Raw genomic sequence first — 17,025 nt, forward strand, 5'->3', positions numbered from 1 at the left:
ACAGGGACCAGCCATGCGTTGTACATTCACATCAATGCTCTCCTCTCTGTCCACCAGACAGTGTAAATACCAAGCCGATACCCAGAGCACGGGGATTTTATATTCGGGACATACATAGATACCATCGTCTTCCGCAAAACCACCCTGCCATGCCTTGCCACGCCATTTTCCGATGCAGATCCCCCAGAACTTCTCTCGTTGCTTCCAGCATACAACGGTGGTGAGGCTGTTCACGGCATACGAGATTCCGGGCCCCATAGCCATCGTCTCGAAGAATGCCTGCTTGTCAGGACTGTCCAAACTTCAGTCGGCAAACTGAATGCCGCGTGGACCGAAGCTTTCCGCCCTGAGAGGTTAGTCGCGACGTTGGGAGCGGGGGCGGGGTTGGACGCGGACGCGGGGGACAAAGAGGAGATAGGGGGAAGAGAAAAGTGACAGATTGTTAGCTGAAATGGGTCAATTCAGCGAATAATAGTAGTAATCCTTACGGTACTTGGTTTCTATCTTTGTGGTGGAGACGTTGTCCAAATTAAATCTATTAGGCTTGTCTCGGTATCCACCACCGGATCCACTTCCCCCTTTTCCTCAGCCTCGCTCTCTTCCACCTAGACAAGATGGACCTGGTGCCAGATATCACGTCGACGGATTTTCTCGCAACCACATCAAGTTTTAGAACCTCCAACACGCCCTGTGTGAACTTAAACGCGGGACTTCTCCATGTGCTTGGCCTTGTCCTTGAATGCGTCCATTTCCACGATATACGAGGACTCAGCCTCGTCCTGGCTGTGCACATCAAGATGTACCTCGTGAGCGTCGTGGTCGACCGTGATATCTGCTGCGTGAACCGCGACCGCATCCCCGAAGATCTCAGCCAGCTCCTCTAGCGCAATGCCTTTCGTTTCGGGCACGAAGAAGTAGACCCACACCAGACCACAAGCGGTAACTGCGATGAAAAGCTACAACGGCACTATTAGACAGATGAAGGCGGACACGGAAGGCTTGTACAAAACTTACCAGGAAGAATCGCCAGTGGATGTGTGTAAAGGCTGTCGGCGCCACCTGCAGATAAACCAAGTTCGTCAAGGCGTTGGCCGTATAGGCGACCGTGCTGCCTTTTGCCCGTAGATGATTCGGGAAGATTTCGCTGACAATGATAAAGACACACACGTCGCCGCAGACAGCATAACTGGCCTGGAACAGGAACAGCATTGCCGCACCGGTCGCCAGGCCGGCTCTGTTCGTGCCTGCTGCACCGTAGAGAGCAATCATGGTCGTCTCAACAGTGACGCACATCAGGCACATGCTGAGGCCAACGAGCAGCAAAGTTCGACGGCCAAAGTGGTCGGCGAGCGCTGATCCGATGACGTTGAAAACGGGCGAGACCGTAATGTATCCAGCCTGGAAGCACAGTTGAGTATAGGCATCATAGCCGAGATTGCTCCAAAGAGTTGACCCCTGATTCATTCTGTTAGGAAAGGAGAGACAATAGCACTGGGCATCGGTGGGCTCACATAGTTATTGATGACCAAGTTCCCTGTGCTCTGAGACAGAAATGCTAGGCCAATAGCAATGACCACCCGCCGACGAACCGAGGGCTTGGTGTAGAACTGCTTCCAAGACGCGTCGCTGTTCATGTCGAGCTCTGCCTGCTTCTCCATCTGGAAGAATTCCGCTCGGGCAAAGTCCTCCTGTTTCCCCCGGCCGTGCTGCCTCAACATAATTTTCAGTGAAGCATCTTTCTTGCCTTCCATGAGGAGGTGTCGAGGCGACTCGGGAACAAAGAGGTAGCCGAATGTGAGCACCACCGGGAATACCGTGCCGAGAGCGATAGGAACGCGCCACTGGACCTCGTCCGAGACATTGTAGAATGCAACACCAAAGTAAGATGAGATGGCGAATCCCAATGCACACAAAGCTCCATTTAGGCCAACATACAACCCTCGAAGAGCCGCTGGGGCAAGCTCGGCGCAGTAGACGATCATGACGGTCATGAAAGCGAAGCCGGTCGCCCCCGTAAAGAAGCGAAGAGCGATAAACATGCCCACATTCTGAGATGCGGATATGATGGCTGAGCTGATGATGCCGACGATGCCAATGTAAATCGACGTCCGCTTGCGTCCAATCTTGTCCGCCAAATAACCACTAATGATGATACCGAAGACACCGCCAGCCTAGTAGTCATTGTCAATACTAGGATCCCAACAGTTGCAGGGGCAGAACTGTGTATACCTGGAACACGCCAGTCGTTGCCCCTATCAGTCCAGGAGCATTCGCTGTTTGGTTACCATCAGCATCGATGAGGCCCATATATGATAGGAATGAGGCCTTTGTAAGGGTAGTCCCGATGATACCCGCAAAATACCCATAGACTAGCGAGCCTAGGGCGAGGAGAAAACAAGTAGAGAAATTGAGCAAGTTGAAGGCTTGCTTGCTGCTTGTGATGACTCCGGCTTCGACCGTCATCTTGATTTCACCTAGGTCCTGGTGTTTGAACAGTCTTGAAGGGTGTTGGGGAAGTGAACTGGTTGATGTATTGCTGAGTAGAGTTTGTTGCGATGGTATTTAAGAGTCTCGAACTCCATACCGAATTTCTAGCCCTGATGTTCGGTATGTAGAAGCGCCTGTGTCTGCTGCTGTCGATCCCTATGCTGAAACATGACGACTCTGCTCGGCGTGGGAATGCCGTGGCGCGTGTGCCTACAGATTGCCCGTTTTCTCCAGACCTTTGAACCCCGGATATTGCAACTCCGCATTCGGCTTTCTGGAGGTATTGGAGGTGGGGATGACTATCCGGTGTCGAGGACTTCCCTTTTGTTTAGAAGAGGTGCAGCATCCGATGAGACGTGTATTCCTGGGACTATTCCTTCTTTGACTCTCTTTCAGGTGAGCACGGTCGTAAGCTCCCCCCTTTTCCAATTGTAATGGCCGTGAATCCCTGCATATTCGCGTATACAGTACCTTGTGGCGTGAGAACGAGGTAAAACCTGACAGAGCAATAATGATTAGTTGTGCATCACCCGTCAATCTCGGACTCTGTATCGCCGGAAGTCAAGGTCAGAATACGAGAGGATGACAACGCAGAAAATAGATTTCGAATGGGACTTGGGGGGACAGAGAGTGGCAGCGCTGTCGGCCGGCGAGCTCTCCTGCTGATGTGGCTGTCGACCATCGGGGGGAACGATGTAGATGTTCTACCACAAGGGATTGAATTGAATAAGAGACTGTGGCTCGAAGATTGGAGATACTGGACCATCGAGGAGGTTGTGGAGGTTGAGGTCTAGCTGGAATCAGAAGAATGTGTGCGGCTGCTGCGCCTGCGCATCTGGCACCAGCCATGGGAGCCTATTGGTCTTGGCATCTCTCTGCCCACAGTTGGCTGAGAGCTGGTCTCTCTCGCTCAATTGGCCCCAGCAGTCAATATCCTCCAGTTCACCCAACAAGAGGTCAGAGGCAGCGAGACGCCACTGAGTTCAAGCACTATTGACGCTCTTTAGGACTTATCAATCACGCCACAATGCCAGAAATGATCGCCAACGAGGCCATTCTGTTCTCCCGCGATGAATTCCTGTTCGGCGACCTCTATTGCCTGCGGCGGTGTCTACTTCCTCTAGCTCGCCTTCAATGCCCCCTCAAAGTCTTCTAGAAATCTCCAATAGCATTTCTCGCGCCACCCTTTCGCCTTCCAGTCATTTGCTGCGGCGGGAAACAGGTCGACAATATCTCTGATGGTGCTGTCATGCGCGTATATGAAAAAGACATTATCCACGGCATCTGCATCTTGAACCTTCTTGATGGTCCGCACGGTTTCAGGAATGTCATAGCCTATACTCGGATCGAAGAAGGGTTCGTCTGGTGCTCGCGACCGTTTCTTCTGAATGAGCTCGAACTCGGCACCGGGGCAGATACAACCAGGATACTGGATCAGATTGGGCAGGTAGATCTCTCCCGGCAGAGGTAGGCTCTTTGATGGACGCAGCTCGCCGCCGTGGTGGCAGAGATCACCACCCATCATAACAAACGTGTCCGGAGTGGTCCGTGCTAACCCTGCCAAATGCCCGATCGCATGGCCAGGCGTATCTAGAAGATAGAAAGACCCATCCCCGAAGAGGTCGAAGGCTCTGAACTGCCCGATCTGCAGGACATTCGGCTCTTCAAAGGTGATCTCCCGTACTTCCCGACCCCTACAGGAGAAAGAGATTGAGTTCACAGCACTACTCTAATTCTGAGACGACTTACTTGAAGTCGCTCTCCCGTACAGGAGAGTCTGGCCTGGCCGGCCAGCCTGGAAAGAAGGCGTCTTTGAATCCTGGACCAACGACCAACTCGGTGGACGCAGGGAACGTGGAAGGATCCCCTATATGGTCATAATGCCAGTGACTTTGTGTCGACACGTCAGCACCAACGAGCTGAGGTCTTTAGTGACGTGTTTCTCTCACCTCCAGATGATGCTATTGATGTTGGCAATGTCAATGCCTTGGTCAGCCAGAATATCAGCCACGTGCTTCTCTCCAGAAGGCTCACCCCAGCCTCGGGTCTGCAGCGGCTTTGCCACGACGGGCGAAAACTCTCTCCAATTCGGCGGAACGCCCAGGTCGAATAATGCTTTGCGGCCCGTGTTGCTCTCAATGAGGAATGCCCACGTGGGAGCGTCGGGCAAGACTTCCATTCCAGGCATCGGCGGTGTCATGAGATAGTCCATGGGGAGACCTTTGATCTTAGTGGTCGTGTCGATGATTCGCAGCTGGGCCACGGCCCCATCTGGCACAGTGAACTTGTTGCTGGGAGTCATCTTTGGCGATCCAGGCGAAGAGGGCGGCACTGATGCAGAAGCACTGCTTGATTTAGAGGGCAGGCTGGTTCTTGGGGGCCTTGACAGGCTGCCTTCATAGACGCATCAGGCGTTTAGTGGCGTGTCTTTGGGAGGGTTGAGTGATGGCTTCCCCAATCTTTAGCCCTGGTGACCACTACGTTGGGTATTTCCCCAAGCCACGAGGCTGCCGAAACACGGGGACGTATCGGGGTCGGTGGACGGTCATGGATGGATACTTGGACCCAATACTCCATAATCCTTCTCCACAAGGCTGGCTGAGGAACCCCGACAACACGAAAAAAGAGACATACCACACTCTCGGCACAACGAGAACCCGCAGTGGCAATAGTTGGAGACGAGCCGATATACGGCTAAGCCTCGACTTCGTCGACGGATAAATGCACGGACGTTGGAATGCATCGCATACAATAATGACAAAGCTGTCTTTATCTGCGCGATTAAATCATACCGAGTACCTGTGGTGCAACCTGTAAGAGCACACATACATACACCCACACTCACACCCACACCAATTATTATCCCGTGCTCCTGAGCTAGCTTCCTCTAAAAATGCCACACGCTGTCGAGTTCAACCTCATCGAGGTCAAAGAACTTCACCCGACCTTTGGTGCTGAGGTGTCTGGCGTCGACTTTTCTCGTCCTGTGCCGGAAGATGTCTTTCAGGAACTGTGGAAAGCCGTTAACAAGGTGAGCAGCATGCATGCATCCACTCATTGGAGGAGGGGTCAATACTGTGGCACAAGGCGCTAATCCAATCTACAAAAAGTATGGCGTGTTGGTCTTTCGCCACGCCAAATTGAACGATGAACTGCACATCCAGTTCTCAGAGAGGCTCGGGGAACTGGACGATGTCCTCCCCCATATCCAAGCGGGCCGCCCGTTTCGTTTCAAGCACAAGGAATTGTTCGATGTGGGCAACATCGAGGAAGACAATAGTTTAGTGAAGCCAGGAAGCCACCGATGGTATTATGGCAAGGTATGTATGCGTGAAACACAGAGTCATTGGTTATTCACTACGCGCAGTTCGCTGACGCACAACTTCAAAAAGGGCAATAATCTGTTCCATCACGATTCCTCCTTCAACCCACGGAGGGCGGGACTTTCTCTACTACGTGCCCACGAAATCCCCCCTCCGGGCCAGGGTCTGGGAGGCAACACCGACTTCGCTGACTGCCGCGCCGCATACGACGATCTCCCCGAAGACCTGAAGAAGCAGCTAGATGAAAACGACTATGTGGTGTGCCACTCCCTGTTGCATTCGCGCAGAAAAGCCGCTCCAGAGTACTTCACCGACGTCAACCCGGACAAGGGTTACTACTCGCGCCACAAGATTGTGCAGACGCACGAACGCTCGGGCCGCAAGACCTTGTACATCGGGAACCATATGCACCACGTCGAGGGCCTGCCGGAGAAGGAAAGTACCGAGCTCATTAACAGGATACTGGAGCATGCCTGTCAGGATAAGTATGTATTGTCGGTCGAGTGGCAGAACCCGGGCGACTTGATCCTGTGGGACAACACGTCCGTCATGCATCGGGCCCATGGCGGTGCGTACGAGGGCAAGTACCGCAGAGATATGAGACGGACGACGGTTCACGACGATTCGAGCTATGCTTGGGGATTGAATGAGAAGACGAGCATGAGAGTTGGATTGCCGTAGGGGGCTATGTGTATGTATTTCAGAGCAGTGTAGGGCTGTAGTTTAATCATTGTATGAATGAATGAATAAGCGAGCAATAGAGGTACGTATGCTGTGGCACAAGATGTCCTGTTTCCATATCAATTCTAGTCGTCGACAGCATCTATCGTAGTTTTGGAGAATCTCCTTCTATTTATTTGTATAATGCAAGTCATATCACAAAGCCAAAAGCCATAAGCTGGCGGGATCTGGTACATTTCCATTTCCGTCTCCTACCTACCTCACTTCTTCACGATATTGCTCGACCCCCAGTTCTTCAAGTAATCATCTGGCCTGACCCTGACGTCCAAGACGACGGCCTGCTTCTCTTCCCTGACCAACCGGACGGCCTCGTCGAACTTACTCTTCAACTCACTCCGCTTCGAGATCTGGCCGCCCAGGGTCTTGAGACCGAAGGATTCCGACATCTTGCTAATATCTGGTAGTGGATCGTCCAGTCTCATGCCGATCCACTTGTTCTCGACGGGTCGGCTGCGCGCGTTGGCGACCCGCTCCTGGTGGACTTCGTCGTTGTAGAAGCTGCCGTTGTTGGAGACGATGATCAAGACGGGAATGCGGTACCGGGCGGCCGTCCAGATGGCCGAGTTGCCCATCAAGAAGTCCCCGTCACCGAGGATCGCGACGGGCACGTACTTCGTTCCCTTGAGCGCAAGGGCTGAACCGACGGCTTGACCGGGTCCGGACCCGATGCCGGCGCCGCCATCCATACCTAGGTACGCCAGCGGATGCGTGGCCAGGAGATCAATCCCGCGGAAACTGAGGGGGAGACGGATAATGCACATGTCCTCGGGCTTGATGGCCGCGTAGAGCGCGGACGCGAGGTCCGCCTGGAAGATGTCTTCGCCGTCGAGATTCTGTGGCTTTTGCGAGGACGCCGGCTCCGTCGCGGGCCACGCGGACTTGGGATACCCCGAGAGTTTGCGGGACTCGACTTCGGCGACGAGGTCGGTGATGAACTTGTCCGGGTCGGCGAAGATGCTGATGTCCGCGGGCGGCGTCTCGAAGTGGTCCTTTGACCAGCCGTTGTGGAGCTGGCTGTCGACCGAAATCTCTATAACTTTGGCCTTTGGCTCGATTAGCTCGCCTTGCGCCGCGGTAAAGAACCCGGCTAGGTCGACCCAGTCGAACGAGATGATCAAATCGGCCTCTCTAATCATTTTGGCAGATTCGGGCGCCAGGAAGAGTGCCGGGGCTGCGGGGTGTAATCGATGCGTCGTCGGGAAGGCGACTGGTTGTTTGATATCGGCTGGAGGGTTAAACGGGTTAGTATGTCTCCCTCCTGATCCAGGTCTCTAAGAAGGGTATTTTTTTTTTCTTTCTGATACGTACTAATGACCTTTGCATCAAACATCTCAGCCAGTCTAATCCTCTCATCCCAGCTCTTTTGGGTCCTGTTCATCCTGCCAAACATTATCAACGCCTTGGTCGACTGCTCCAAGGCCTGCGCCACCTTCTTCACGTCGGCCTGGCTCGCTCCGGCTGACTGCTGGGTCAAATATCTCTCCGTGTCGGGATACCGCACGTCTTTCTCGTCGTATGCCGTCTCCTGGAGACCGACGTCGAGAACGACATATGTGGGCGCACAGGGTTTGACGGACGCGACCGCGGTGGCTTTAATAACGCTGCGGATGGCCGAGTTCACGCTCGTGGGCTGATCGTCCCATTTGGTATAGTTCCTCACCAGCGCGGCCTGGTCGACGGCCGTGTGTGTCGAGTCGATCCACGGGCGCCTCTTGGTCGTGTCAAAGGGCCCCGCGGCGCCCAGTATCACCATCGGCACGCGATCGATAAAGGCGTTAAAAATGGCCATGGACGCGTGCATCAGGCCCACGTTGGCGTGCAGGCCACATGCCAGTGGTTTTTCTGCCACTTTAGCGTATCCGTGGGCGATGGCGATGGCGTGTTCCTCGTGCAGACAGACCACCATCTCGGGCGAGGCGTTGCCATTGAGATTGACCAGACTGTCGTGCAGTCCGCGATACGACGATCCCGGGACCAGCACAAAGTAAGGGATATGCAGCTTGGAGAGTTGCTGTGCGATATAATCCGACCCCCAGCCTGCCTTGGGAGAAGATTCTCCATTTTGCAGGTTGGGAGTGTCGGCGGGGGAGAGGCGGACGGGCAACGACATGGTCTGTCTGGCCTAGCTAGGGTCTATAGATCCGAGGTTTCTAGAAGTTCAAATTATGTAGAGGTCGAGTTACGAGTATTGAGTATCTCTTTTTTTTTTAACTCTTCTTTTTTTCTTTTCTCCAGGCAAGTTCCGCGTCGACGAGCTGTTTGTTGATCTCCGAAATGGTCATTGTCTCCCCCCATGTGACAACATTTTCCTACGAGTAGAAGACCGAGAAGATCAAAGCCAATCCACTCAAAGCAATCCATCGATCCCGAGGTACTCCAACATTGCTCCCAATGAAGGGGAATATCTTGACCAGAGAGACTCTTGTAAGAAAGTGCTTCTCCAACGGCACCGCCAGCCGCAAGTAACGAGGCACAGGCTAGGTGGCTACTGACCACGTTGAAGGGCCGATCTTTCCATGGGGTAGGCGACGAGGTGGCCTCTACTGGGTCTGTGACAAAACTCCGGACACTCTCCGGCAGCCGAAATATTGATATCGTCTTGTCAAAGTTCGGTTGATCCACCTCCGCAGGAATTCCGTCTCCATTGTTTCCCTCCACTCCCGCCTCCTCGTTCCCCCCCCCAGACTAAACCCACTTTATCTGCCCCCCAATATTCAGAACTTGTTTTCTTACTTGTACTCGGTACGAGTGTTTTCTTGGGTGCCGAAGATGCCGTGCCAAGTTTGAGCTTCTCTTTCCCACACGTGATAAAAGATATTGGGCAAGCCTTGTGCGTACGAGTCGCAAGCCCAGCCACCAACCAACCTAGCAATCATTGAGAGGTAGGCAAATTCGGTTGAACCTACTACCTACTACAGCAACTTCTTTACCGAGTACTGGGTCCTATTTGTATGATACTGCTCGAGTCAGCGGGCTTCGAGTCCTTGAGAAGCCAAGATTTCTATTGGATCTTCCCGTCTGGGATAGACCTTCAGGCGCGTGGACTTTTGCTCCAACCAAGGCCTGGTCATTGGTACTAACAAGGGAGATCCTCCAATCGGTCTCCATGGTGCCTCTACTCTTTGAGAGTCGAGCATGGATAACCCCCAAATATGTACGTCGCATGCATTTTCAACAGGGTTGGAGTACCACGAGTGGGTTCCCGATCTTTCCGCGTCAGTTGGGAACCGGATACCATCCGTCGACACGCCAGCATGGGCTTAAGCGAAACGAAGGCACCGTTTCGTCCAATCTAGAGGGTCTTTGCCATGTCTGGTGAGGCGACGAGGCCCTGAGATCTCAGCTGCAGATTCCCCAATTCCAGCAACTCGGTAACTGTATGCACCATGGCATCCCAAACAAACGACGAGATCCCCAAAGTTCTCAGACTCCCCTTTTCTTCCATTCTCCCAGGCGCCCTCTCCCCCGTGCTAACCGAACTCTATCCCCACGGGGTTTCGTGTCTTGGGTTCAAAGCGACTTTATCATGCCGTGAGCTTGTTCTCTATCCTGTCCTGTCCTGTCCTGTCCTGTCTCGTCCCAAACTCTCCTTCCAAGAGTCTACCTATTCCTCACTCCCGTGGCGAACAGTTCCATCTGAAGGCCTTCCTCCCGCAAGTCTCTCTGATTCACGAATCTTCTCGGGTGGTTGTTGATTCACGATGGGTTCCGTCGCGCAGAATCTGGAAGAGTTGAAGGGCAATGTGCACCTCGAGGAGTTTGCTGGGGATGGCGAGCATGCTCTCACCCCGGAGCAGAAGGAGTTCATCAAGAAGGAGAAGCGAGTCGTTCGGAAGCTCGATCTATACATCACGCCCGTCATGCTTCTTCTCATGCTGATCAGCTACCTCGACCGTGGCAACATTGGTTTCGCCGCAACCCAGGGCATGACCAAAGACATTGGGCTGACCGGCAATGAATTGAACGTGAGTTCTCGCAAGGTATTTGTGCAATTTCGGGGTTCTGACGATAACTAGACGGCCGTCTCGATCTTCTATCTCACGTACATTCTGTCAGAGGTAGGTCAGAAATCTTTATGTGATATCGGTGCAACCCAGCTAACAATAACGAGTTCCCAACCACAATGTTCGTGAAGCGGCTGCAATTCTACCGTGTCATCCCCGTCCTTGTCTTCGCCTGGGGTCTTGTGTGTATGTGCACGGGCTTCATCCAGAACTACGCCGGCCTTATCGTTTGCCGTCTGCTCCTGGGCGTCTTTGAAGGCTGCTTGTTCCCATCGATGACCATGTTCTTGTTGAACTGGTACCGACGTGAAGAAGTCGGCCAGCGCGTTTGTTACCTATACAGTATGCTCATCCCCAAAAACCCTCCTCAAAATTGTCCCAGTGGCTAACTCCGCCTGATTCTCAGTTGGCTCTGCTCTGTCCGGCGCCTTTGGGGGTTTGATCGCCTTTGGCATTCTATACATGGACGGCACGGCCGGCTACCCCGGATGGCGATGGTGAGCGAAGCTGTTTTCTTTCTGGCCTCCAAAGAAGTCATGTTCCCTAACTGAATCCACGCACAGGCTGTACATCATCGAAGGAATCGTCACCATTGTCTTCTCCTTCATCTGCTACTTCCTGATCCCGCGATCCTACGCGACGGCCTACTTCTTCAACGACGAGGACAAGGCCGTGCAGAAGCAGCGCCTCGAGCTCATGGAATCCTACAGCGGCGGTGACGGCAAATATACCGGGAAGGACGTCAAGAACGCCATGCTCGACATCAAGACGTGGCTGCACGGCTTCAACCAGGTTCTTATGTCGACCATCATTTACGGTAATTTCACGCCTTTCAATCAAACTAGTTGGTGGTTGGTGGTTGCTAATCTATGGTGGTGGCCAGGCTTTGGGACTTTCCTCCCCATCATCCTCAAGGACGGGTTCAACTACTCGACCAAGAAATCCCAGTATTATGTTATCCCAGGTAATTAGACCCGCATCACTAACTCCTCCATTCGCCCGATTTTCTAACCCGTCGCTTTCCAGTCCAAATCGTCGGTGCGGTGTGCTACTTCTTCGCCGCCGCCCTCTCGGAGAGATACAAGACATATTTCCCATCACTCGTCATCTCCGCGCCGCTCGGCATCGCCGGGTACGCGATCCTGCTGACCAAGCAGCACGCCAGCGTGTGGTACGGGGCGACGTACATGATCGCGTCGTGCTGCTACATCATCACGGGGACGAGCATCGCGTGGCACGGGATGAACATCGCGCCGGACGGCAAGCGCGCCGCCGCCATGGGCGTGCACCTGGGCCTGGCCAACATCGGCGGCATCATCGCGGGCCAGATCTACCGGTCCACGTCGGCGCCCAGGTTCCTGCTCGGCCACGGCTGGAGCTTGGCCTCGATCGGCACGGGCTTCATCTGCTGGTGGATCCTCTTCTTCATCTACAAGCACCGCGAGGCCAAGAAGGCCAAGCTGGTGGCCCAGGGGTACGTCGTCCCCGAGGGAGAATGGACCGATCGCTCTCCGGGGTTCAAGTACCAGCTCTGAGCTGCGTGACGCGTTGTGTGATGATGACAATGAGAAGCGCCCTGATTTGTACCGGAGAAGGCTCTGTTGAAAGCACAAGTTGTGCCGCACGGACCGCGTATCCCCTCCGCAGCCAGGATTGCTGAGTAGTTTCTTAGTATTGCAAAATGTGCAGATTTATGGCCTACTCAACACTGTTATACCACGATTATTCGTTAATTACTATTGTTGCTAAAGAGACTCAAGTACCTTTGGAGATTGAATGAGCGACAAAATATTGTGTTTGCATGCAATGCCCCGGGTATCGAGGACGGCATATGATTCGACGGCTTCGCAGTTCCGGCCCACCGTAGCTGGAGGATTTTAAATCTCTCAAAGGCTGCGGTTTAACTTACTATCGTCGGGAGGAATGCATTTCAATATTATAACCTTGTCGTGGGTCGTCACTGTGACTATCTTCCAGATGCATTGCCACCAATTTGTAGTCATTTCATTCAACAGTCCATGGTTTTGCTTGAGTCCCGATAATAGTAAAAACGTAGGGGTTGTTTTGGTTGTAAAGTTTGAAGGTGTCTTCGGCATGTATCTATAGCTTGTGATTCCACCTTACGTGCATCTGAAAGAGGAGCACTTTGTGGTTTTGCTTCAATGAAATAGAGAACACGAGGTTGGTCTATATCATCGTCGAACACAATGTGTCGTTCGATAGCTTGCTTCTGGTGATAGCTAGCTGATCTCAATACGGAGAGCCTTTGCTTGTATGGCGGCATTTTCTTTAGTGGGAGTCTGCTTAAGAATGCCTTCATTGTCTGAGGATGTATCGTGCTGCTCTGAAGGGAGCAAAGATGGTAGGTTTTGAGCAATCCAAGCTTGGTCATGTACACGGAGCGTCTCATGATGCATTACTTATTGTTCGAACTTCTTACGATAAGCCGGACTATCTCAATCTGGCCAAAGCAGCCTACAAAGACTGGGCTGATGTCGAAAATGCTGCTGGCTTCAGACTTTTGCAGACCACCGGCGGCTCAACATTCCTTCAGAAGAACGGTCTGACTCCAAGCCAAATCACTGTGCTCCGGGTACGGGGAAGCCTATATCCACGGCCTTTGCCTACCATTTCTCAGCCGGAGTCGCAGCCCCTGGTTGCGTAGGTGCTACAAACCCTTAGCTGCTGTTCAGCGACTGATACCGAAGCGAGCGCCTGATAATTATCTAACTTCCAACCCTACCACCACAGCGCGAACCTCACGCACACGTTCAGGCCGAAGGATGGAAATGGAAAGTACTCATGTCGAGATTTCGACGTCGCATGGCCTGGTTCGTAACATCTATGTACTGGTATTCCCATTACCCTTTTCCTATTTTAGAAGTCACGTATAACCCTAGGATCTGTGGCGAGTCATGAGATGACCTTCCCCATGTTGATATATCAAGCTTTTCAAGTTCCAATTACACAGTGGTAACCCGCAGCCTTACCGCTATGCCTAATTGGGGGGGCTGTCATTTCCACCATCTAACAACACCCCACAGGCTTCTCTTGTTTGTCTTGCCTCGGGCTGTGCCTTAGGTAGGTAGTTTCGTAACACTCCATTGCCTAGGTTCATGCTCACAGCCATGGGAAAGGCGAGTCCCTTTAGTGAAGAATTATCCCCAACGATGATCCTTATAACTTGATTTTGCCCATGGTAAGCTGATTATAGTCAGTTGGAGTGAACTCCACATACGCATCTGCTTCGGGTAGCAACCACAGCATCTTGTCGCCGTTAGCGATTTTCGCATGGTCTATACCTTCTTTCTGGAGCTGTCCCTTGACAATTTTATTGTTGCCTGTCGTCGGGGCATGGGTTGTCGAGACTCGCAGGAAGATAGGAACCGCGTATTTAGTGTTGCAAGACGTTCAACCGAATGAGTCTCGACACTAGCCCACAACTAGGAAAAGGAATTGGTTGCCGCAATGGCAGATTAGTTCGGTTTGTTGAGCTCTTTTCTGTCTGAAGAGAGAGAAGGAGGAAGAGACCTAGTGACTCGATCTACCTGAATAAAAGAGGGGAGAATAAAGATCGGGCTAGGTCCAACCTGGCCTAGCGCCACACGTGACATTTAGGTAGTCGTGCTCGGAGTTGGCTGTTGGAACCACGTCTTGCTTTCACTTTCTGGCCACAGCTTGATATCAGGGGGATTGACTTACCTCGCCAAAGAGCAGTAGTCGAAATGTGGTTGGTCCTGCTCAGCGATGACGACGCGTGCACAACCCGCTCGGCCATCGTGATGTGGGATCAAAACGCCGTAAATGACAGCTTCCTTTATCTTGGGAAAGCTGCCGAAGATGCCTGAAACTTCTGATGTGCTCACATTTTCGCTCTTCCAGCGAAATGTGTCACTGAGACGGTCCATGAAAAACCAACGTCCTTCAGAATCTCTCCGCAGTGCATCACCGGTGCGGTAATACAGGTCTCCCGGACAACGGACGTTGCGTGCCAGCCTTTTCTCCGTGGCCTCTTGGTTGTCAAAGTATCCTCGAAAATCCTTCTCCTTCTCCAGAGCAAATAGGATCTCGCCACCTGTCGTCAGAGGACTTTCCACCACTAATCCCGTGACTGGATCCCTTTGGATGTCCCCTGAGTCCGCGTCAATGGCGGCGGCAAAATATTTGTTGCGCATGATGAAGCGGATAAGCAGACCGTCATGCCCGACTGAATGCGCGAGGAAGGGTCCTGGAAACGGAACCCCGATTAGCACACATTCTCCACTTAATGCGACGGAACAGAGAGGGACATACCTTTGGCACGGGTTTGCAGGCCAAACACACCTTCGCTGCGCCAAAGAATTCTACTATCATTGGAACAGCAAATCGATCCTGGAATTTGGTCCAGACGTCTGGCCGCGTTCCATTACCAAACATGACCTGGAGGTTGTGTTCTTTATCTCGCGGACTCGGCGGCGGTGAGAGCAGATCCACATGTCGCCCAAAGTCTTAGCATGATCGGACTGAGCCAGGGGATGGAAGTCTTACATCTTGCTGTCTCGCCAACATATATGCATAGAGTGGCACGAGATTTTCTGATATCCTCCCAAAACTTTGTGACACTGAACTTCTCCACCAGACAAACGGTAATCCCCCCACAAAGTGCTGTGATCGCTCCAATGCCGCCTGTTCCGTGGTACTGTCACTCACTGTCAACCCATACTGGACGATCAAGTTGACCTTCGCTTTCAACTATCGAATAGACTCACCAGCGGCATACAGACATACCATCTATCCCCATTGGGGCCTGGCGTCGTACACACTTTGCTGTGCAACCTTGCAGAGACGGCATCTGCTAGGAAGTGATGGGTCCAGGAGCAGGCTTTGGGAAACCCCGAAGTCCCACTTCCTCAATGTCAGTCTTTGCCGTTCAATTGAATGGGAGAAACCATTGAATGACCTTGTGTATAGCATCATACTTTGATCGTCTGGTCGCACACTTCTCGCAAGGTGGTCATCGGGCAATTGTGTGGCGAGGCTGTATATTGAAGACTTTTGCGCTTCGCTCAGGATCACAATCCTCTGGTTGGCATTCAGAACCTCTTTGATGCAGTCCAAGTTGACCACCAGGTCTCCGTCCGCGATAAGGAAATTCGTTTTGGCGACTTGCCAAGTGTGGAGGAGGGCGTTCCCCGTCAGGTTGTAGTTGAGAAACGCCGGAGAACAACCAACCGCATAGCATGCCAGCCACATGAAGAGAAAATCTGGCGAATTATACATATACATTGCCACAGCTTGGCCGGTGACCACTCTAAGATCGCGGAGGAAGGAGGCGTACTGACAACACCTTGTGAGACATTCTGAGAATGTATAACACCGTTCTCGCGTCCAAATCGCGTCCGAGGCTGGGAACTTGGCCGCCGACTCGAGAAACCGAAGCCACAGGGACACCTGTCCCTTTCTCACTACGCCTATTAGTGGGGAAGGGGTTTCCAGAATCGACTTGCAGTCGGGATTTACCCTACCTCTACTTCGGGTATCCCTCCTTGCAGTAATGACCTCTGAGAGAAGACTGATATCCTTCGTGATATGGTACTTGGCATCGAGATACGCTGACCCTAACGCAACGGCAACTCCCGTTGCTCCAATTGCTGAATTCATGTTGTAGCGCGAAGAGGTCTGACGCTCGCCCAAGGGTAGTTTTGACGACGGAAGCATAGAGATGGACACGTAGAGGGCTAAAAGCCAGAGAAAGCGACCTTTATGTTTCAAGGAAAGTTTCCTTCTCCCCATGGGGACGGACCTGACTGGGGCTGGCAAAAGGACGTCCTAATCAGCTGAGAGCAAACGAGTTCGATCGAAACGACAGTGAGTGAGACGACGAAGCCTTGAGAACTCCCAGGGTCTAGACGCTATGTCTTAAAAACTTCAGGGTCCGGAATCATTGTATCAAACATCTACCGAGTGCCCGTGCCAGCACGTACTGTACTGATTACGCAGGTCCATGTACTCACGGCAAGCCTTTCTTTCAGGATGAATGCCTAGGTATCTCTCTTGCACCCGCAGAGGCTGGTCCATTTTCCGATCAATCTAGCCCTCCGAGCTTGGGCGAGGGGGCGCGAGGTGGGGGGTGGTGCAGGGACCGTACGAGGGCGCGCACTAAAAGTACTGTTCAGGCTACTTACTATGACAGGAGGTTTTCTCAGCTTGTAGGCCCCCTTACCTATCTCTTAGCTATAAGTCAGAGCTATAGGCGGCCGTGAAACCTCCATTCCCAGTCTCGCTAGGGGCTTTAGGAGCTGAGCATCGAGCTCCGATGTCTCTGGGGGCCGCCGCAAGGAGCAACGTAAATAAAGTCTCTCGTCTTTTGATCAGCTTGTCATTCTATTACTAGCATTAACAATTCTTTTGGTGCGCGCCTCGGTATTATTGGCACAAGATGGACACAGGTTTGGATACAGGCGTTCGATCGTCAAGGAATCGCATTCCGA

At 52.6% G+C, this 17,025-nt stretch overlaps 7 protein-coding genes across 7 annotated transcripts; 3 read left to right on the forward strand and 4 right to left on the reverse strand.

Annotated features, from left to right (window-relative positions):
* Positions 1-698: 698 nt before the first annotated feature.
* Positions 699-2,463, reverse strand: AYO21_01121 (hypothetical protein; the record flags this gene model as incomplete). Its single annotated transcript, XM_022651105.1, has 4 exons — positions 699-956; positions 1,015-1,455; positions 1,512-2,171; positions 2,230-2,463. The coding sequence occupies 4 exons, from the start codon at positions 2,461-2,463 to the stop codon at positions 699-701; spliced, it is 1,593 nt and encodes a 530-aa protein (XP_022516583.1).
* A 1,144-nt stretch (positions 2,464-3,607) lies between these two features.
* Positions 3,608-4,789, reverse strand: AYO21_01122 (hypothetical protein; the record flags this gene model as incomplete). The annotated part of the gene is made up of 3 exons (XM_022651106.1): positions 3,608-4,181; positions 4,237-4,377; positions 4,437-4,789. 3 exons carry the CDS (start codon positions 4,787-4,789, stop codon positions 3,608-3,610), a joined length of 1,068 nt encoding a protein of 355 aa, XP_022516584.1.
* Positions 4,790-5,380: 591 nt separating this feature from the next.
* On the forward strand, positions 5,381-6,491 carry AYO21_01123 (hypothetical protein; the record flags this gene model as incomplete). Its single annotated transcript, XM_022651107.1, has 3 exons — positions 5,381-5,518; positions 5,598-5,807; positions 5,880-6,491. The coding sequence occupies 3 exons, from the start codon at positions 5,381-5,383 to the stop codon at positions 6,489-6,491; spliced, it is 960 nt and encodes a 319-aa protein (XP_022516585.1).
* A 260-nt stretch (positions 6,492-6,751) lies between these two features.
* On the reverse strand, positions 6,752-8,661 carry AYO21_01124 (hypothetical protein; the record flags this gene model as incomplete). Its single annotated transcript, XM_022651108.1, has 2 exons — positions 6,752-7,809; positions 7,860-8,661. 2 exons carry the CDS (start codon positions 8,659-8,661, stop codon positions 6,752-6,754), a joined length of 1,860 nt encoding a protein of 619 aa, XP_022516586.1.
* A 1,591-nt stretch (positions 8,662-10,252) lies between these two features.
* Positions 10,253-12,090, forward strand: AYO21_01125 (hypothetical protein; the record flags this gene model as incomplete). Its single annotated transcript, XM_022651109.1, has 7 exons — positions 10,253-10,516; positions 10,568-10,609; positions 10,663-10,897; positions 10,962-11,052; positions 11,119-11,372; positions 11,439-11,519; positions 11,582-12,090. The coding sequence occupies 7 exons, from the start codon at positions 10,253-10,255 to the stop codon at positions 12,088-12,090; spliced, it is 1,476 nt and encodes a 491-aa protein (XP_022516587.1).
* An 824-nt stretch (positions 12,091-12,914) lies between these two features.
* AYO21_01126 (hypothetical protein) lies at positions 12,915-13,220 on the forward strand (the record flags this gene model as incomplete). Its single annotated transcript, XM_022651110.1, has 1 exon — positions 12,915-13,220. One exon carries the CDS (start codon positions 12,915-12,917, stop codon positions 13,218-13,220), a length of 306 nt encoding a protein of 101 aa, XP_022516588.1.
* Positions 13,221-14,253: 1,033 nt separating this feature from the next.
* Positions 14,254-14,730, reverse strand: AYO21_01127 (hypothetical protein; the record flags this gene model as incomplete). Its single annotated transcript, XM_022651111.1, has 1 exon — positions 14,254-14,730. The coding sequence occupies one exon, from the start codon at positions 14,728-14,730 to the stop codon at positions 14,254-14,256; it is 477 nt and encodes a 158-aa protein (XP_022516589.1).
* Between the last annotated feature and the right edge of the window lie 2,295 nt (positions 14,731-17,025).

The sequence above is a fragment of the Fonsecaea monophora genome (assembly GCF_001642475.1).
Source record: "Fonsecaea monophora strain CBS 269.37 chromosome Unknown Scaff4, whole genome shotgun sequence".
NCBI lineage: Eukaryota > Fungi > Ascomycota > Eurotiomycetes > Chaetothyriales > Herpotrichiellaceae > Fonsecaea > Fonsecaea monophora.